General features: G+C 53.5%; 1 protein-coding gene across 1 annotated transcript in view; it reads left to right on the forward strand.

The window, feature by feature from the left end:
* Nucleotides 1-21,463, forward strand: part of MYO9B (myosin IXB) — an 88,261-nt gene that overhangs the window by 11,976 nt on the left and 54,822 nt on the right. The window contains exon 2 of the mRNA XM_060093842.1: nt 5,341-6,248. Within this exon, the coding sequence (XP_059949825.1) occupies nt 5,397-6,248 (852 nt within the window). The 5' untranslated portion in view covers nt 5,341-5,396. The remainder of the gene's footprint in view (nt 1-5,340; nt 6,249-21,463) is intronic.

Raw genomic sequence — 21,463 nt, forward strand, 5'->3', positions numbered from 1 at the left:
AGGTCCAGGTGACAGCTGGTCCCCACGGCTGCAGAGCAAGTGAGCAGGACCAGGAAAGGCATGATTGGCAGGAGCTTGGTGGCATCTCTGGAGAGGGGAGCAGTGGTTTCTACTGCATGGGGGCATAGCGGACCGAGGGACGGGTGCGAGCAGGAAGGACCGGCTCCAGGCTGCGTGGAAGCCAGGAGGGAGCTCAACCCTGGGCTGGAGAAGGATTTACTAGTGTCACCGGTTTTCAGGCCCATGAGCTATTTCAGTGGGAGGGTCCTCCCCCAGGAAGGGGGAAAAGGGAGCCTCTCTGAGAGGAGAGTGCAGGCTCCCTGGGGAGCAGGACCAGGTGAGGCTGGCTGGGTGTGGGGAGGGCCCCACAGGCAGGTGCAGGGGTGGAGTTTCCCAGGATGCAGGTGTTGGGCCTGGGTGGGCTATGATGGCTGGAGGGGCAGCTTCTGCAGGGTGGGTCAGGTGGGCCCTGAGGGGACTCCTGTGAGGGCCCCCAGCTGGTATCCACCCTGCCCCACCCCTCCTCTTTGGCCGGCCCATTCCATGCAGCTCCAGCAGTCAGCAGGCCCCTTGAGTAAGGCTTATCTGTTAGTACTTCCTCCTAGCCTGGGGGTGGGGTGTGCATTGGCTGAACCTGTGACTGCCCCCATGGCCCCCAGTCTCAAGAGTATGGAGTCCCCTGCTCCTCCCACCAAGGGGCCCAGAGCTGTAAAAGTCCCCCATGGGCTCCAAGGGTGCCTCATGATCAGCAAGCCCTGGAGGATGTCAGCAGCACACAGCTCAGCGGGCCACACAGCCTGTCCAAGCGTCAACCAGACCCTTGTCAGGACAGGTGACAGAGGCCCCGCGAGCAAGATCACGTGGTTGGGCCCTGATGGCTTCTCACTCAGCCCAGCTCGGTGTCCCCTGGGAGGAGAAAGCAGGTGCATCCCTGTGACCCTTCTGCCGCCTGCATCCAGGCAGCTTGGGCGTGAGACCATCCAAAGCCCCTGATCCTTGAGCTGGAACGTGCCCCCAGAAGTTGTAGCGCTCGTGAGCCGTGTCTCCACGAGTGCGTGTCACAGAGGTTCAGGCTCTGCCTGAAGCCCTGGGTCTGCGCGCACGTGTGTGTGTGTGCATGCACGTGAGTGTGGGTGTGTTCAGAGGAAATTCTGTTCGTGCTTGTGTGTCCACGTTTGTGTGCATGCGTGTGTGAGCACGGTCGTATGAGAGTGTGTATTCAGTCACACGTGTCCGTGTCTGCACGTGTGCTCACATTCGTACATGTATGTTCACAAGCACACACGTGCGTTCATGTGGCCGTGATTAAGGTGCAGATCTACAGTTTGGGCTCCTGCCTCTCTCACCAGGCTTGGAAGCGCATAAACTACCCACCCTCCACAGCCTTGTGGGGCTGCCCAGGAACATCCTGCAGTTAGCTCTCATAGTTTCTGGGGGGACGGTCAGGTGAGCGGCACCACCTGGCACCTCTGAACACAGACAAGTTCATAGATTCCCAGCCGTTTCCTTGCAGTGGCATCCGAGGAACTCAGTGGCTGGGCTCGAGGATTGGGCATTTTGAAAAGAAAGCAAGAGGTTTTTTAAAGTTGTACTCCTGGGGAATTGGGTCCTTTCATAATCCACATGCTTTGTTTTAAACAGCTTTATTGGGTGTAATCAATACACTATAAATAGCACTTATTTGAAGTGTGTGATTGGATGAGTTGTGACACATGCAAGCACCCACGACCACCATCAAGATAGTGAGCACATCCATCACCCAAAAAATCTCCCTGACCCCTTTGTCCTCCCGCCCTGTCCCCCTCCTCCAAGGAGCCAGCGATCAGTTTTCTGTCTCTAATTAGTTTACACGTTTTAGAAATTTACGTACAGTTGACCCTTGAACAACACAGGGGTTGAGGACGCTGACCTTCATATACACACGCAGTCAAAAATCCATGTATAAGGACTTCCCTGGTGGTCCAGCGGTTAAGACTCCATGCTCCCATTGCAGGGGGCCCGGGATCAATCCCTGGTCAGGGAACTAGATCCTGCATGCCAACTAAGAGCCTGCGTGCAGCAACTAAAAAAGATCCCACATGCCGCAATTGGAAAAAAAAAAAAAAAAAAAAAAAGATCGTGTGTGCTGCAGCTAAGACCAGTCGCAGCCAAATAAATAAATATTAAAAAAAAAAATTTTTTTTTAAATCCGTGTATAACTTTACAGTTGGCTCTCCATATCTGTGGCTCTCCATCCTGGGGTTCAACCAACCACAGATTATGTAGTACTAAAGTACATATTTAGTGAAAAAAATCTGCGTATAAGTCAACCCACGGAGTTCAAACCCATGTTGTTCAAGGGTCACCTGTATGTGGAATCATATAATATGTACTCTTGAAAATTTTATTGAGATGAAATTTGTATAACATTAAATTAACCACTTAAAGTGAACAATTCAATGGTATTTAGCATATTTGTAATGTTTTGCAACCATCACCTCTATCTAGCTCCAGAACTTTTCCATCACCCCAAAAGGAAACCCTGTGTCCATCAGGATTCTCTCCCCATTCCCCCGCCTCTTCACTTCCCAGACCCTGGGAACCACTGGTCTACTTTCTATTTCTATGGATTTGCCTGTTCTGGACATTTCATATAAATGGGCTCATACAACATGTGGCCTTTGGTCTCTGTCTTCTTTCATTCAGCATAATGTTTTCAGAGTCCATCCACATTGTAGCATGAATCAGTAACATTCCATTGTGTAGATGGACCACATTCTGTTCATCCATTCATCAGCTGATGGAAATTTGGGTTGTTTCCACCTTTTGGCTATTGTGAATAGGGTTGCTGTGAACGTGTGTGTCCAAGTATCTGTTTGAATCCCTGTCTTTAAGTCTTTTGGGTCCATACCTAGGAGTGGAATTGCTGGGTCTATAGGTACTCTTTTTCATCTTCTGTCTTTCACTCAGCACACAGATTCTGAGATTGTTCCATGTTGTTCCATGCTGTTGTGAGGTTTGGGTTGTGTCCCTTCTCACAGCTGAGTCATGTTCCATCGTATGGCTGGTTTATTCATCCATTCACCGGTTTGTGTACGTTCAGGTTGTTTCTAGTCTGGGACTTTTAAAAACAATGCCATTAAGAACATTCATGTAGGGACTTCCCTGGTGGTGCAGTGGTTAAAAATCCGCCTGCCAATGCAGGGGACTCAGGTTCAAGCCCTGGTCCAGGAAGATCCCAGGTGCCGCAGAGCAACTAAGCCTGTGCACCATAACTGCTGAGCCTGCGCTCTAGAGCCCGTGAGCCACAACTACTGAAGCCCACGTGCCTAGAGCCCATGCACCACAACAAGAGAAACCACCACAGTGAGAAGCCCGCGCACTGCAACGAAGAGTAGCCCCCACTCACCGCAACTAGAGAAAGCCCGCGTGCAGCAACAAAGACCCAACGCAGCCATAAATTAATTAATTTTAGAAAAAAAGAACATTCATGTACAATCTCTGTATGAACATCTGCTTCATTTCTCTTAAGTCCTAGGAGTGGGTCACATGCTAGGCGTATAATTATCTTTTAAAGAAACTGCCAGAGTGTTTCCAGAGTAGATGAGCCCCACCGTTTCATAGAATTTTTCTGCAGGATACTGTGGCTTTTTGAGTAAAGACACTTACCAGTGTTCACATCCATTTATCTGCTAATTCTACATGAGTGAACTGATCCCAAGGAAATGCTCAGACATGGACACGAAGATGTGCGTCCAAGGACTCAGAAATCATGTTTCAAAGCGTATTTCATGGCACGGAGAAATGTTCATCTGTATCAACATACCACAGTAAGAGCAATTCAGGTTTTATTAAAACATGTAACATCTATTAAACTGGAAGGAAATATACCAAAGTTACTTAATAATTTGGAGGAAAGTTTAGAAAATTAAATACTCCCATCTCCCCCAACCTTCCTACCTGTTGCCACTACCTACCTACCTGTTTGTAGCAGCTTCATAATGTCTGGTTTTGTTCAGCCTCACCCGCCCCCCACCCTCCTAACACTGCTGTGGGACTCAGTTTCCCAGAACCCAGATCATCTCAGCCTCTGAGTCATGCTTCTGTCCAGGGCAGAGATCTGCATACTGTTTCTATAAAAGACTGGAAAATAAGTATGTTCAACTTTCCAGGTCTTAAGGTTACTAATCTGTGTCATCACTATTCAGTTATGCTGATATAACGAAGGCAGCTGTGGACAATATGTACATGAATGGGCAGAGCTTCGTTGTGAACTCCTCTTCATCCCTCAGAACCCCTCTTAGATGTTACCATTCCCCTAAAGCCTTCTCTGGCTCTTGGGAACAGTAACTTCTCACGCTCATGGTTGATATTCTCTCATATTTGTTTGCATATTAGCTTCTCCCACTGGGCTTTGAGCCAAGGTCTGGTTCATCTTTGTATCTTCAGCCACGCTTGGGTGGCACACAGTGGGCCCCCTCGTGACCCACACTGCCTTTCTGCCTTTTGCTCCAAGACACAAAATGAGCTGTTGCCAGCATTGGCTGCCTTTTCTCTCTTTCCCGAAATGTCTTTAGGAGCAAATGCATTTTGTCCAGGGAACCCTATTACCTTAAGTCATCATGTCTCCCCAGTTTCCTCTGCCTGGAATGACTCCTTGGTCTTTCCTTGTTGCTCATGACCTTCACAGTCTTGGGGAGGACTGCCAGGCGTCCCACAGGATGCCCCCAATTTGGGGCTGATGTTCTTGTCATGATTGGAATGGGGTTGTGGGTTCTGGAAGCAAATGCACTCTGAGCAGTTCTCTCGAGCGAGTTTTTGGGGGCCCTCCCTGACTTCATCCTCCTCAGTGGGGTTTCAGGTACCTGGGGGTTTCAAGGTCCCTGAGTTTTGGGGCAGGTTCAGTCTTGCTCATCCCAACCTTCCTCTCGCAACCTTCCTCATGTGTTTTGGGGACATAACCAAGGCCCATGGGGCCGCGTCTTCATCCACTTAGGGATCTGCCAGGGGAGGTTTTGTCAGAGAGGAGAGTCCAGGAAGGGCTGAGCTCTGAGATGGTTGTGGCCATTGGACTTGAGGGTTGAGAGGCTGGTGGGGAGGGACGGGGCCTGGGATGGAGCAAACTCCAGGGGAAGGGTTTGATCTTGGCAGGAGGGGCCTGGTGATGTCTCTCTGCAGGAGCCACAAACCTTAGGTGAGTGTCACGTTTAAGGACAGATAAGGCTCTTCGGCCCTTCTGGCTTTTCAGGAGAGCCCACGAATTCAGGCCATGGGTCTGAGGCTGTCTGTCCAGAGGTGAATGTCAGTGTCCCCCCACCCCGACCTTCGCCCTTCTGATTTTGCCACCCCTCTCCCTTCCAGCTCCAGGAGGCGCGCCCCGAGCCCGGGAGGCATGCTGAGGCCAGGCCGCCGGCAGGATGAGTGTGAAAGAGGCGGGCAGCTCCGGCCACCGGGGGCAGGCGGCCTACCACCTGCACATCTACCCGCAGCTGGCCACCAGCGAGAGCCAGACCCCGTGCCAGGCCTCGTGCCGCGTGACAGCCACCAAGGACAGCACCACGTCCGACGTCATCCAGGACGCCATCACCAGCCTGCAGCTGGACGGCAGCAAGCGCTACGTGCTGGTGGAGGTCAAGGAGACGGGTGGGGAGGAGTGGGTGCTGGATGCCAACGACTCGCCTGTGCACCGTGTGCTGCTGTGGCCACGGCGGGCACAGGACGAGCACCCCCAGGAAGACGGCTACTACTTCCTGCTGCAGGAGCGCAACGCAGACGGGACCATCAAGTACGTGCACATGCAGCTCGTGTCCCAGGCCACGGCCACCCGGCGCCTGGTGGAGCGTGGCCTCCTGCCCCGGCCACAGGCGGACTTTGATGACCTGTGCAACCTCCCTGAACTGACCGAGGAGAACCTCCTGAAGAACCTCAAACACCGCTTCCTGCAGCAGAAGATCTACACGTACGCCGGGAGCATCCTCGTGGCCGTCAACCCCTTCAAGTTCCTCCCCATCTACAACCCCAAGTACGTGAAGATGTACGAGAACCAGCAGCTGGGCAAGCTGGAGCCGCACGTGTTCGCGCTGGCCGACGTCGCCTACTACGCCATGCTCCGGAAGCACGTCAACCAGTGCATCGTCATCTCAGGCGAGAGCGGCTCCGGCAAGACACAGAGCACCAACTTCCTGATCCACTGCCTCACCGCCCTGAGCCAGAAGGGCTACGCCAGCGGCGTCGAGAGGACCATCCTCGGTGCTGGTCCGGTGCTGGAGGTGAGCGGGACCGCTCGGCGGAGGGGCCTTAACACGTGGGTTTGGTTATCGTTCAGATAACGGCCATGGAGGAAACAGTTATACTCAACGTTTTCCAGAAACAGGAGGCTTGGCATTCCCTGCAGGGCCACACAGGGAGGCGGCAGGAGCCGGGGAGGGTGTAGGCAGGAGTCTGTTGTGGTTTTCACGGGAAGGGTTCGGTGAGGCAGGGTAAGCAGGCTTAGGGTGGCTAGTTTGAATAGCTTCAGAGTTTGGGAGCATAAAGGCTGCCCTGGTTGTCTAGTACTTGGCCCTGGGGTAATCAGGGCAGGGAGAGAGTAGCCCTGAGTGTGAGAACGTGATAATGGTGGGGGGCGGGTGTAGGCTCTGAAACGGTTGGTTTGTATTTGGAAGGCGTGTTTGTAGGAGAGTCCTTTGCTCTCTCTAGGACTCGGCCAGCCCTGGCGGGGGCAGTCCCTCCGGGGTCAGCCAAGCCCCAGGTGTCAAAGCATCAGAATAGAGAAAATAACAAGGCCTGATCAATGCCTTGTTGTCTTCTTAATGTACTCCCAATGTCTGGAGGGGCGGCAGTCTGCACTCCGGGTCCCAGAAAGAAAAGGATGGCGTGTCCAAACTGAATAGTTCATGGCGGGGTGTTTCTGGCAGGGAGTGGGACCATGGGGTAGAAGGAAGCCAGCAAGGTGAGTTCAGACCTGGGGGCTGGGGACGGGCTAGAGGAGGGGCTGCTTGGCAGTGCCAAAGAGTCAGTGGGGGAGGAGATGCCCCAGCTTCCTACACCCTCTCCAGTGTTCCCAATGGCCAGACCCCACTGGAGTCACGGATGTGTCACTGTGGGTGAGCCTTCTGGATATGGGGGCAGTGGAAGTGATCACAGTGATCACTCACTCTCAGGGTCTTAGGACAAGATGCATCCACGTCTCAGAACGTAACTTAACCGTCGTCATCTGGTGAGGGCCAGGGCCGCGTATGGGCCTGGGGTGTGCGCCTCTGGGTTTGGGGTCTAGGGGTCTAAGACTGCTTGCTTTCTTTCTGCTTTTAATAAGATTTTGCAGTGATTAAATGATTTTAAGTATGTAACTTAAATAGTTAGATTTTATTAAATATAATGACATAAATCACTCTATTTCTTTGAGCAGTTTTAGGTTTATAGCAATACTGAACAGACAGTACAGAGAGTTTCTGTATTCTCCTGCCACTTCTGCTCTTCCCCCTGTCATTATTAACATGTTGTATTTGTTAACAGTTGGTGAGGGCTTCCCTGGTGGTGCAGTGGTTGAGAGTCCGCCTGCCAATCTCTGAGATCATGAGCAAGAAATTAGCTGGGGCTGTACAGCCTGGCCCCGTGCCAGCACGCATGGCTTATATCTGTCTTCTCCTATACATGTAATGTAAAGATTCATTGTCATTTTTTGCGCAAGCATTTCAAAGACTACCTAGTGATCTGGCCACAGAACGGACGCTTTTCTCTTCAGTGCTGTGTACCCTGCATGCGTTCCGTCCTCTAATCGTCCATTCATTCTGCAAATATTCCGCGTGCAGGCACCGTTCTTGGCACTGGGCTATGCAATGGCCAAAATCGACACAGAGGCCTGCCCACAGGGAGCTGCCGCCTGGTGACAAGGAGGCAGGCAGCGAGAGAAACAGCAGCCTCGCGCGTGAGCTAAGAGCCGATAAGAACAGTGGGCGGGCTCGTGGAAGAAGGGGTAAGGGGGCAGGAGGCGAGAAGGTAATGCCAAGCCGGGCCCGGAAGCGAGTGGGGTGAGCGATGCGGTGTCTGGAAGCGGGACACGGCTGGTGCAAAAAGCCGGGAGGCTGGACCGTGCCTGGCGTGTTGAAGAAAGCCAGGGGCCCTGGAGGGCACGGGAAGGAGCCGGAGTGGGGTGAGCAAGGGGCAGAGCAGGAGGCGATGGGGACAGGGAGGTGACAGCAGATCATTCAGGGCCTTGCAGGATCACGGGGTGGGCACTGTGTGATATGGGAGCTATGGAGGGTGTCCCAGGTTCAATCTGGCTCCATCCCAGCTCTGGAACTCAGCTGCCATGAAACCACCAATGGCCCCACTGTCCTCCCAGCAATGGCGGGGGCCCATAACAGGTGCTCTAGGACGGAATAAAACAATGCAGGCACTGAGTGACTTTAGAACTCGGGGACAGGAACAAGAGGACAGACCCAACATTTACCGAGTGGGGCATTTTGCCAAGTGGGCCCTTCCCCCCTCACAGAACCAGGCAGGCGGGTGGGTGTGACAAGGTTTGATGCAGATGCCGAGCCCCAAGGTTTCAGTGCAACACAGCGAGGAGGCAGGTTTGGCCCCACGATGCAGCTTCCTTTTCTAGCTGAGGACCATCCGGGGCACCGGGATGAGGTTCCTGGCGCTGCCCTAACAAAGTACCACAGACTGGGTGGCGTCAAAGAGAGGAATTTACTCTCTCTCTCACAGTTCTGGAGGCCTGAAGTCTGAAGTCTAGGTGTGGGCAGGGCCACACTCCCTCCGAAGGCTCTAGGGGCAGATGCTTTCTTGCCTCTTCCCACTTCTGGGGGCTCCAGGCCGGCGCTCCTTGGCTTGTGTTGCTCCAATCCCAGCCTCTGTCATCACATTGCCTTCTCTTCCTATAAAGACACCAGTCATCATTGGTTTCAGCGGCCGCCCCAATCCAGGATGACCTCATCCTAACTAATTACGTCAGCAAAGACCCATTTCCATATCAGGCCACATTCACAGCTTCCAGCGTCAGGACAATATAGATGAGCCTTTTGCGGGGGGGACACAAGTCAGCCGCAGCAGTCCCCTGCCGAGTGACAGCTGGACGTGTCTTGTGCCTTCTTCCCCAAGGGCCGCCACTGGCGATCCTGGGGACCCATCCGTCCTCCTGCTGGCCTCCATGCTCCTCCCCTGCCGTTGCCCCGAAGGATTCTGGCACATTCTACGAGGGCTGTTAGTCATCTCCGTGGTGGGTGTCTGCACCCCGTGAGTCAGATGCCTCTGACCTTGCCCAGCTGCCTCCCTCGAGCCTCAGCAGTGTGAGCCGGCAAGGCCAAATTTCCCCAGGGGTTAGGAGCTGCTGGAGGGCGGTGCCCATGCCAGCTTCCAAAGCAGGCTTGAGCCAGATCCACGTCACAGCCATAAATGTTCTTCCTGAGGCAACCATTTGGAAAAGGGAGAAGGTTGTTTCAGTTTAGAGCCAGGCTTTGCAGCCAGAGCACCACTGACGTCTGGGGCCAGGTCAGTCTCTGGGCTGGGGGCCATCATGTATGCTGTGGGATGTTGAGCAGCACCCCTGGCCTCCACCCACCCGATGCCAGTAGCATCCCCTTGCCCCAGTGGCAACAACCGAAAAATGTCCCCAGACATCACCAAGTGTCCCCTGGGAGCAGAATCTCCGCTGGGTGAGAACAGCTGCCTTAGTCACAGTTTGTAATCCCACAAGACCCAGTCACCGTTTCTTTCAAGTGTTGATGGTTTAGAGATTGTCCATAAGTAAGTCCCAACCATTTCAAGCTAACTTGAGAGTTACTTTCTAATAACAGGAATAATTAGCTACCATGCCTTCGGGCCCACTGTGTGTCAGGCTTTGGGTGCCACAGTCTTCATCCATCATCTCTCTGAGGACTCACAACGGCTCTGCTCATTTTAAAGATGAGAAAACAGAGCCCCAGAGAGGTGTACGGGTGTGCAAATGTCCTGGGGCTGCCATCACAGAGTACTATAAATGGGAGAGGATGGAGGTGGAGGGCTTAAAACAACAGGAATTTATTCTCTCACAGTTCTGGGGGCCAGAGTCTGAAATCAAGCTGTAGGCAGGGCTGGCTCCTTCTAGAGGCTCTGATGGAGAATCCATCCCGTGTCTCTCTCCTGGTTTCTGGTGGCTGCCAGCAACCCTTTGGCATTCCTTGGCTTGTGGCCTCATCACTCCAGGCTCTGTCTCTGTGTCCATATGGCCTTCTCCCCGTCTGCCTCTGTATCTCGAATCTCCTTTCTCTTACAAGAACACTGTCATTGGATTTAGGGCCTACCCTAAATCCAAGATGATCTCACCTCAAGATCCTTACTTTAATTCCATCTGCAAAGACCCTATTTCCAAAGAAGTTCCCACTCACAGGTTCCAGAGATCAGGACTTGGACATATCTTTTTGAGGGACACAAGCCGACCCAGTACAGTCTGGGTACCCCAGGCCACACTGCAGGCAGCCACAGCCAGACCACCGTCAGAACCCAGCCTGAGCCTAAGTTCACGGTACCCCTCTGCACCTTTGTGAAAGGTTTCCTCTCTCAGCTCGGCTGGGGCCGCAGGAAGCCTATCGGGACTTTTTCTCAGCTCCCTGAAAGGAGAAGTTGAGTTGTTTTGAGGTTTGGGTGTCGCCGGGCACCCCCCCACGCAGGGGTTGCAAACTTGCTGTGCAATTCTGACCAGAAAACAGGAAGACGGCACTGTGGAAAGCTGGTTCCAATCAGCTGATCTGGCCGCCCGCTGCAGTTAACTGTTACTGTCACTGTTTCACACGATGTCACTCGGCCAACCTGAACCGCCCCCAGAAACGCGACGTTTGTGCAGGAGTGTTGCCTTAGGTCAGAAATACTGAAGGTCCAGGGCAGTGCAGTCTGGGGTCCGTTACCCAGGCCGGGCGCCCTTGGAGAACCTGGCGACATTGGGATGCAGCTGCCCCGGCATCAGCCACCGGGCTGGCCACAAAGCCCACCCAGGACGTGCCCCCCCTGCCTCGGCATCAGGGCTGAGGGTGGAGGATGCTCAGGCCAGAGTTCTCTTTGTCCTTCCTGAACTGTAACACACGCCACTGACATTTGCCAACGCGCACAGGGTTTTAATTTCGAAAGCAGAAATGAAACGAGGATCCTTGCTGGCTGGGCCATTTTCCCGAGCGGCCAGAGGCCGAGGTTTCGGGACCTCCATGTAGCTACTGTGGCCTGACCCACGCAGAGAGAGAAGGCTGGGAGATGGTGGCACCCCAAGCTGCCTGGCATACCCACAGGAGGCTGGTGACCAGGACAGCAAGGCGTGGGACCGAGGGTGTCCTGGAGCTCTCTGCTGCCCCTGACCCACCTCGGGGGCCCTGAAGGAGCCTGTCCTGGGACTGGGATGTGTGCCGGCCTTGGTCCTGAGCACCAGTCCCCACTGAGGGCCCCACAGACCCAGTGTCACATGACCACAGACTCCCCCAGTCTCCGCCCACCCCTCAGGCCACTGGGTCTGTTCCCACTACCCTCTGTCAGCACTGGCCGGCCTACCTGAGCAGGTCACCCTGAACCAACATGCCATCGTTCACCTTGACCTTTACCCGCAGGGACACCTGCCCAGAACATGTCTTTCCCTCCCACAGGGTGAGGATGGGCCAGTCTCTGCCCATCACTGGGGACACACGGGCAAAGCCACTCAACCGGTGTGACACAAGGTTCCAGAACCAGGGGTGTGCCTCTGCGGTTAGGTTTTCTGTTTAAGAGCTTTGTTGAGGTATAATTCACCCATTTCGAATGAACAATTCAGTATTTTTTAGCAGATTCACAATGTTGTGCAACCTTCACCTCTATCTAGTACTAGAACATTTCCATCATCCTCAGAAGGAGACCCCATTAGCAGTCACTCGCTGTCGCCCCTCCCCCAGCCCCTGACAACCACTGATCTGCTTTCTGCCTCTGTGGGTTTGCCTGTTCTGGACATTTCATGGGATCACACAAGATGTGGGCTTTTGTGTCTGGCTCCTGGCGCTCAGCTTGGTTTTTTTCCAGGTTTATGCACACTGTAGCGTGTGTCAATGCTTCATTCCTTCTTCTGGCTAATAGTCCACTGTATGGATAAGACCACATTTTTTTTTTACCTCTCACCAGTTTTCTCAGGATTTCAATCCTTTGTATGGCTGACTCTGCAGTTGAGTTTTCTCCTCAGCCCTGACCCCCTCCCTGCCCCAGCAAGGCCAGCGTCCCCCAATCAGTGTCCCCCTCCATCAACAACGGGAGGGGTGGAGGGTGTGGGGCGGAAGTGGAGATGATCCCACTGGAGACTTGGGCTGAACTGAGCCGAGCCGGGGAGGAGAGCGGAGCCCTGGCCAGCAGGCTGCTCCGGGTGTGCGGGCTTCCCGGGCGTGCCGAGGGCTGGCTGGGGGCGGGCAGACACACCTGGGTCCGTCCATCTGTGTCCTCCATCTACATGGGGCTGCCACACCTGCGAAGAGGCTGGTGGCCAGGAGGGGGCTGGCGTTCGGGAGCAGTGAGAAGTGAATGTGTGGCGCAAGCCACCCGAAGCCTCCGAAAGCAGAGCGGGCTCCCCGAGTCGAGGTATCAGATCAGAGCAGACAGAGTCCAGGGGGGAGGAGGAGGCGGGCTCAGAGCTGCCTGCACAGCGCTGTCGGGATCTGCCCCCCGGACGCTTGCAGGGACTGTGGTCTGGGGTGCTTCATCCCAGGGATGCGCTGACAGCACAAAGACCCCCTTCACCCCAGCCTTGTCAGGCCTTAGAGGTTGTCCAGTCACGCAGGAGCAAGCGGCGAGCTCGGGCACCTCCCGTCCTTGCTCATTAGATATGGGAGGAGGTAAGTTTGCCAGGAGGAGTGAATGTTGAGAAACGGGCATGGGGCCACAGACAAGCCTCTGGGGACCATTTTGGGGGGCATGGGCCCTGGCAGGGAGGAGGCTCAGGATCAGGTCAGAAGGAGGGAAGTAACTGATGTCGCACCCCTACCCCCACGCCCAACCCACAAAGGGGGCTGGGGCGTTCACAGCAAGAGGGTATCTGGGCTGAGAGCCTTTATCTGGGGCTTGTCTGTCTGTCTCCAGGGTCCTAGGGCCTCAGAGGCCCAGATCGTATCTGCTTTGCGTTTTGGGGTGTTTCTCTGGTCTGTTGATGGGAAAGTCGGGCGTCAGCAGGCAGCTGGGTGGGGAGGCAGCGGGATTAGGCTCGGGAGAGTCTGGGGCAGCAGCGTGGGGCGCTCCAGGGAGAGATGCGCCAGCCAGACATCCCCCGACCCCCAGCCAGTGGTCAAGGCTCAGCTGGGCCTGGGCTGTCCTCGAGGCTGGGTGGCTGGAAGGTCGGCACTGTGAACATCAGAGTCAACAATCTATGCAGGGGAAGGAGGGGAGTGAGAGCCAGGCCAGGGTGGGCTCCCGGGGGAATGAGCATTAGAGGGAGACAGGCAAGGATGGAGGAGAGGATGCCCCGGGGCCTGGAGGCTGATCACTGAGAGCCTTGGAGGGTTGTCCCACCAGGGCAGCTGCAGGGAGGGAGGAATCGAATTTCTGGCTGCTTCTGTGCCTTGAGGGGCTTCCCCAGGATGTTTGGGGAAGTCGTTGGGGGGCCTGGGTTGGCAGAGCAGCCCGAGGGAGGGCAAGAGCTGAGGCTGGAATCCAGGGTAGGAGGGGGACAGCAGGAGGGCCGATCCCACAGAGGATGACAGGGTGAATGAGGCCTCGTGTGGGGTCAGCTTCAGGCCTTGCAGACAGAAACACAGAGGGGCTAAGGCTGTGCTTCCGCGCTGCTGACACCTGGGCCCAGATCCTTCTCTGGGGTGGGGGCCGTCCCGTGCACTGTGGGGTGTTAAGCAGCATCCCTGGCCTCCACCCACCAGATGCCAGTAGCACCCCCTCTCTCAGTCAGGACAATTATAAATGTCCCCAGACTTCACCAAGTGTCCCCTGAGGGGCAGAATCACCCCAGTTGAAAAGAATTTTTAGGCCGACTGCAGGCGAAGAATGATTTCAGTGTTACAGATGTCCTGTACCCAAATAGGTTCAAATTTGGGGGTTAAAATCGTGCTGTTGTACTTACACATCAACCAGCTGTGCTCAGTTCTGTCTCACCAGCTTAACAAGGGGTGGCTGGCGGGTGGGGATGCAGTTTCTGGCTGGCGATCTGCTTCGTTTCCGGGAACGGGTGGCTGGTGCTTTTTCCTGCCCTGTGACCAGCCACGGCCAGGAGAACGGCCACTGCCCACCCACCACCAGAAACCTCACGTCTTTCTCACCAAAAACAAAGCATGTTCGGATGCAAGGGTCAGGTTTTCCATCCAAGTTTGGTCTTCCAAGCGTACTTGGGGCGAAGTCTTCAAGTGTTATTCGAAAAGCTGCTCATCAATACAAAAAAAAATGCAGTCACTCACGTGGTGACCCCCAGAGCTGAGAAGTCACACACTCCCTGTGGGTTTTCTTGCAGGCGAACGTCATGAAAGGTGAACGTCATGTGGATTTTGGGTGCAGTTCATGCTGGTTCCTATGCACTGCAATTTTGTCATCCCCTCCACCCCTGTCCTCCTGCAGGGTGACTTTCTGAACCTCACGCCAGGTGCTGACTGTGGTTCAGCTCTTCTTTAAGTGTCTCCCCAACAGGAAACAAACCAGGGCTGCCATGGTGGTTTTTGCTGCCGGGGAGCACACGTGGTTATCCGCCGCGCTTTTGTAAAACTGTGCCATTATTTTGTTATAGCTTTTGGTTGCACCTTGGTGCTTTGCTTTGCTTTGTTCAGATAACGGTTCATATTTTTAGTATCTTTTCTCCTATTTGAAGTATAATTTCTTTTTGCGTGTACCAGGGATTGGCCCACTACAGCCCACAGGTTAAATCTGCTTGTTTCTACACATAAGGTTTTATTAGTACTCAGCCACGCCTGCTCATTTACATATTGTCTGTGGTGGCTCTCAAGGCAGAGTGGGGCAGTTGTGACAGAGACACCGTATGGTCCCCAGAGCCAAAAATATTGAACCCCTGGCACATTACAGGGAAGGTTTGCCGACCCCTTGTACTTTGTGCACATGGAACATGCTAGAACATTCCAGTTACTTTCTCTGTGCACACTTCTGTCTTCTGCTCTGCTCTCCCTTCCCAAACATAAGGAAACCAGGTTCCCACCCTCGTTGCAGATGACTCCTGTCACCAGCTCAAATTTTCTGCGTTGGTCTGTGCCACATGTGTATTCATATATTCATAAATATACATCTATCTACAGGGGAGTCTGAGAGCGGTCTTGAGGGGTCAGAAAAGAAGGACTTGGATGTAGATGTCCCAGAAGTTCATCTCATAAGTTCACCTTTCAGCTCTCCCTCACCTGCTCGAGCGCTCTGTGTTCCACAGGCAGCTGGGAGCGCTTGTGCAGCCAGGGTGTTTGAGCTCTGGCTGGGGGTAGTGGGAGCTGTGTGTGGGCCCCTCCCGATCTCGCATATCCAGGAGGGGCCCTCGGAGGGTTTCCAGCCGCACCCTGGGCCCTAAGACCGCCTGCATCCTGCCTGCAGGGCAACACGGTCTGCCGGGGCACAGCAGGACGAGGACACCAAGCAAGACCCCAATGCCTCCCGGACCCACCCTCCCCCCCGCAACCCCTGGACCCTCCCTCCACAAGCTGCCAGGAGAGGCAGCATGAACTCGCTGGGGCTGATGGGGCCAGGCCAGAGGTGCACATTCAGGGCCGCTGCACCCCTGGAGGAAGCCACCATCTGGGGTGCCAGATGTGTGCCCAGGAGGATGCGCTGGAGCTCACGGCAGAGGGATAATTCAGCCAGAGAGATGAGCATTAGGACAAGCTTCTCGTAGCCTGGGGTTGGGGTGGCTATGTTGCCAGCCCTGGTGCTTAGTACGTATTAGCAGGCATGGGTGTTCCCAGCTCACCACAAGGATGTTACAAGATGTGGAAAATGGTGGGAGCCGCTACAAGGAGCCACGTGGATCGGAAGGAGGGAATGGGGGCAGAGTGACAGACAGCCCAGAGACTGCCCAGCTGAGAAGTAGGGCCACACCAGAGCAGGATGGGGGTACAGAAGGGTAAGAGGTTGTCTTTGGGGAGAGGATCGGGGTGCCCTACAGCCATGAGTGCCTAGGCCTTTGATCAAGGGGACCCTGGAAGCGTTAGGGAGGGGACGGCCACCTGGAAGCCGTGGCCCACCGGCATTCTCTGCCCCTCCCGTGCCCTGCAGACCCGCGAGACTGCCTTTCTGGCCTGCTGCCTAAAAGGGCAGAGCCCTAACGCATTGCAGTAATCTAAGGCTATTTTAGACCAAAGTGGAAGTTATATTTTTGGGAACATTGCATCTAAGAGAAGAGTGGAATTGCGGGTGTATTTTAAGCAACCAGAAAGGCTTCCTTGGAATTTGCAAAAAGAGTTGATTAAAAGGCAAAGCATAGCTCCGGGCCCAGGACACCCCTGCCATGGCCACCGCCCTTTCAGAATATTCTGGGCACTTTGCTGCACCAGGGCTGGGTGGTGGGTGGGGATGTCCATCCATCATCTATCAGGTACATCTGCCTCGCTGTTTGGGGCAGGGATGCAGCCGGGCATCGAGTGACCACAGGGCCTGGCAGCCTGTTTGTTTCCTAGCGATTATCTAGGATGGAGTGGCTTCAGGGCCCTGTCCCCAGCATCACTGGGGAGTTTCCCTCTGGAAGTTTCCTTCTGTGTCATTCAGCCACTGCTGGCCGCAGCCAGTTCCCGAGGCCAGGCCCAGCGAGACCTCAGTTACCTGAGGCCCAGAAGTGATCTGTCTTTTGGAAAGGCCGAGGGGTCAAGCCCAAGGCTCTCGGTCAACCACCCAGCCACTGACCAGCCCTGCGACCCCAGCTCATGGCTGTAGAACGGCTCCTCCTGGGTGGAGGGGAAAATGGCCACCTGCTGGCAGTGGTCAGGCGCCCGGACCCAAAGCCTTCCATGATGTGAGCTATCAGGACACGCTAGATGGTATCCTCACACCTCTAATAGAGAGTAAGTCACAGCAGCCTGTGAGTATTTACACACTTCCACTTAGCCCTTCCTGAGTGGCCAGGGATCTCCAGGGCAGCCAATTTAAAAAAAAAATTTTTTTTAATTGAAGTGTAGTTGATTTACAATGCTGTGCCAATCTCTGCTGTACAGCAGCAAAGTGACTCAGTTATACACATACAGACGTTCTTTTTTTTCATATTCTTTTCCATTATGGTTTATCACAGGATATTGAATATAGTTCCCTGTGCTCTACAGTAGGACCTTGTTGTTTATTCATCCTGTATATAATAGTTTACATCTGCTAATCCCAAACTCCCAGCCTTTCCCTCCCCCACCCCCCTCCCCCCTCCCCCTTGGCAACCACAAGTCTGTTCTTTATGTCTGTGAGTCTGTTTCTGTTTTGTAGACAGGTTCATTTGTGCTATATTTTAGATTCCACATATAAGTGATATCATATGGTATTTCTCTTTCTGTTTCTGACTTACTTCACTTAGTATGATAATCTCTAGTTGCATCCATGTTGCTGCAAATGGCATTATTTTTTCCTCTTTATGGCTGAGTAGTATTCCATTGTGTATATGTACCACATCTTCTTTATCCATTCATCTGTCAGTGGACGTTTAGGTTGTTTACAGGTTTTGGCTATTGTGAATAGTGCTGCTATGGACATAGGGGTGCGTGTACCTTTTTGAATTATGCTCGGTTCTTAGCCAGTGGTGATTCTGCCATCAGGGGACATTTGGAAACGTCTGGAGATGTTTTTTTGGTTGGCCAAGGATGCTGCTCAACATCCTACGGTGCACAGAACAGCCCCTCTGCAAAGGATGGTACGTCCCCAAATGCCAGTAGTGCTAAGGCCAAGAAACCCACTCTAGTTTAGGGGCCTTTAGGATGTACAGTTGAAAATCAGGCCTGGGGCTCTGGACAGAGTCTGCAGGGAGCTGTGTGGATCCAGGTGCCACTGCAGGGACAGAGCTGCTTATTGGAGGTGTGAATATTGGTGAGATTGTGGGGAGGGGGAGAAAGAAGATTACAAGGACCTGCAGCCCCAGAGGGAACTTCTCCAGTTCTGCCAAAGTGCCTGGACCAGTTCTTTCCCCTCAGCATGTGACTGTGTCCCTCGCCTTGGAATTTACCACCTCCAGGTCCTCTGGGCCAAGAGCCACCTCTGCCAGGAAGCCCGACTCAGCAGTACATGTGCTGTGTGACCTACAGCAAGTTGACCTCTCTGCTCTGCCTGCTGATCTCTCCTGCCCCAGGGCCTTTACACATGCTGCACCCGCCTGTGTCATCATCTAAAGGCCACCCCGAAGCCTCCTGGGAGAGGCAGAGGAGAGCTCCAGAAGGTCACGAGGCCAGCAGAGTCCTAGCACAGAACCAGCACAGTGTGACTCCCTGCCCCACACCCTGAGGCTCTGAGGGGCTCTTTGGTGTTCAGGGCCCATTTGTTTCCTGCAGGAGCTAGTCTAGCTTAGCAGCCCCAGATTTCAGCTATGACAGAGCAGGGAGTGAGTGCGCCCTGGGATGAGGTCCTGGCAATGCTGAGGTTGGGGGGGACACCTCATGGGGATCCAGCCCTCCTGTGCATGGGCAGCCTTCTGCACCCGTTCCAGAGCTGCCCCATAAAGAAGTGAGATGCCAAGGAGAGGCCCCCCCACAAGAGAAGCGAAGGCTGGGGCAGGCCTGTGATGGAAGGTCGGAGGGAAGATCGCATCCACCTGAAAGAGGTGACTGGAAGCATTTTACGCCAGAGCTTTGGGAACATCAAAGGGCCTTTGGACCCAGTGACCCTCCTGGACTCAGGTCAGCACCAGCCGTGACTTCCCCAGACCCAAGGAAGATGGAGTAACCCACCAAGGCAGGCCTGGCCATTTCCCCTACTGCCCCTTTTCAAAGAGTGGATACAATGGAGATCACTCAGCCATAAAGAGGAATGAAACACTGACACACACTACAACGTGGATGAACCTCGAAAATGTTACACGGAGTGAAAGAAGCCAGACACAAAAGCCCACATATTTATGATCCCATCTACGTGAAGTGTCCGGAACAGGCAAATCCAAGGAGACAGAAAGCAGATTAGTGGTTGCCAGGGGCTGGAGGAGGGGGGATGGGGAGTGGCTGCTCTGGGGGACAGCGTTTCCTTTTGGGGTGATGAAATGTTCTGGAACTTGATAGAGGTGACAGTTGCACAACATAGCGAACATGTCAAATGCCACTGAATCGTACGTTAAAATGGTGAATTTTATGTTATATGAATTTTAGCACAATTAAAACAGAAATGCAGAGCGGGCTGTACACATCTGGAGCGCTCCCCGTCAAGTGCCACGACATCCACCCCTCGGATTCCTTCCCATCTATCTTGCAATGGGCAGACAGGAGCCCAGCCATGCTAGAGCCGGTCCTATCAGCTCTGGCCTCTGGGGTGGCCCCAGGGGTACCTGAGCTCCATCTCCCAGGGCCTCACCCCAGCCCCTGATCCAGCAGCAAGATGTGGGACTGGCTTGAAGTCAGACCTGAGCCCCGTCCCTACGGAACAGGCCCCCTTAGGTGGAATTTCTCAAGCAAGTGTGGGAAGTGCCTCCAGAATGTTCCATCCAGCCACCTGTCTTGAACATCACCAGTTCCACCCATGAATGTTGAAGTGGAACATTCATTATGCTAATTGGCAAAACCCTCCCCCAGGGTTGAGTGACAATAAAATTGGCCAGAGCGGGTTTGCAGTGGCTGCTCCCGTGGAGTGTATCCTGGATCAAGCAGTTTAAGCTTAAGCCCTGACATAGTAGTTTATACCAGGGATCTGCAAACTGTTTCTGTAAAAGGCCACATTAATTAGCATTTCCAGATTTTAGTGCCACGCAGTCTCTGTCACTACTTCGCTCGCAGCTACTCACTCTGCATCGTAGAGCAAAAGCAATACATAAACGGGTGGGGTCGTTTGCCAGTAAAACTTTATTTGCAAAAACAGGCAGTGGGAGAGAAGCATCAAAGATACCCAGATTGAAGGACATTTTACAGTATACTCAACCTGTCCTCCTTAAAACCGTCAAGGTCTCAAAAAACGAGTCTGAGAAACCTGGCGTGGAGCCAGGTTTGTCAAGGAGATGTGAGGACTGAATGTAACGTGGGATCCTGGGACAGAAAAGGGACATTAGGCGGGGAAATGAGGACATCCGAATGAAATGCTAACTTAGTTTAATAATAATATATCAGTCAGTATTGGTTCATTTGTTCGTTGCGACAAATGTGCCACCATAATATTAACAGTAGGGGAAACTGAGTGTGGGGTACTTGGGAGTTCTCTGTAATATTCTTAGAAGTTTCCTGTAAATCTAAAACTGTGCTAAAATTAAAAAGTTATTAAAGAAAAGAAAGGTATCAAGCCAGATTTGGCCTGTGGGGCATAGTCTGTGGACCCCCCTGCCAACACAGACACACACACACATACACACACACTTAGACAAAATCCCACCACATCCATGAGATGCAAATCTCAGGTAAGGTCCTGGCAAACTGAACTTTGACCCCACACACCTCTGCCCTCTCCTACTTTTCCATTTCGGTCGGCTGAGCCATCACCACTGGTCTTTGGTGCTTTCCTCTATCGCCTGCATACTCGCTATCACCATATCCTGTTGTCTCTTCCTCTGAAATATTTCCTGCCACTGCCCGGCCTCCAGCTGGTGGCCCCGCTGGTGTGTACAGGTGACAGTGTCCAGCAGCCGGGGTGGTGTCCACGGTACTGGCTTCCCAGCCGGGCCTGCATCAGAACAAAGCACAACCTCTTGTCGGGACTGGGGCCAAGCCACTGAGCCCAGTTTCCCAGATAATCCCTTGGTTCTTGGGGCTATGAGGAATCACAGCTGAGAGGTGGCTCTGGACAATGATTTTTCTTCCTGCGCCTGTTCCTTCATCATCACGGGGGCCTGATTTCTTCTTCCTCTCCCCTCCACCTTACAGTGCCTGGCTGGACAAGGCTACCAAGTGGCAGTCAGGATGTGAATTGGACCCATCTGGGGTTGGGGTACTGGTGGGGAGTGGCTGATCTCGATGAAATCCTGGAATATGAAAGTTTCCTGTCTCTTGGGGCTAAGCGTGAGGAAAGCTGTCTAATTAAACTAAGTATACTGAGCACGAAGCTCTTTGCTCTGTCCCACTCTTGACTATCAAGACTCCTACTCCAGGTGTTCAAGAAGAAGGGAGGGGTGTCAGTAGACATCCTCTTGCTTTATTTCTCCCTAGAGATACTTCATTCTCATAATAAACCCTAGGGCAGTAGTTCTCACCCTTCCAGGAATCAGAATAGCCTCAGGCTCTGGTTTAGGAATTTTGACTCCTTAGCCTTTCCAGAAATTCTGCAAGTCTGGGTTGAGGCCCAAGTCTGTATCTTTAACAAGTCCCCAAAGCTCATACTTGGATTCTCAACCTTTTCTCTCTCTCACCGTAACCTACCAGAGCAGCAAGGTAGTGGTGACTCATGATGGGGGGCGGGGGAATCTTGACAATTCTGACTCTCCTTCCCC

The sequence above is a fragment of the Mesoplodon densirostris genome, chromosome 3 (genome assembly GCF_025265405.1).
Source record: "Mesoplodon densirostris isolate mMesDen1 chromosome 3, mMesDen1 primary haplotype, whole genome shotgun sequence".
Lineage (NCBI taxonomy): Eukaryota > Metazoa > Chordata > Mammalia > Artiodactyla > Ziphiidae > Mesoplodon > Mesoplodon densirostris.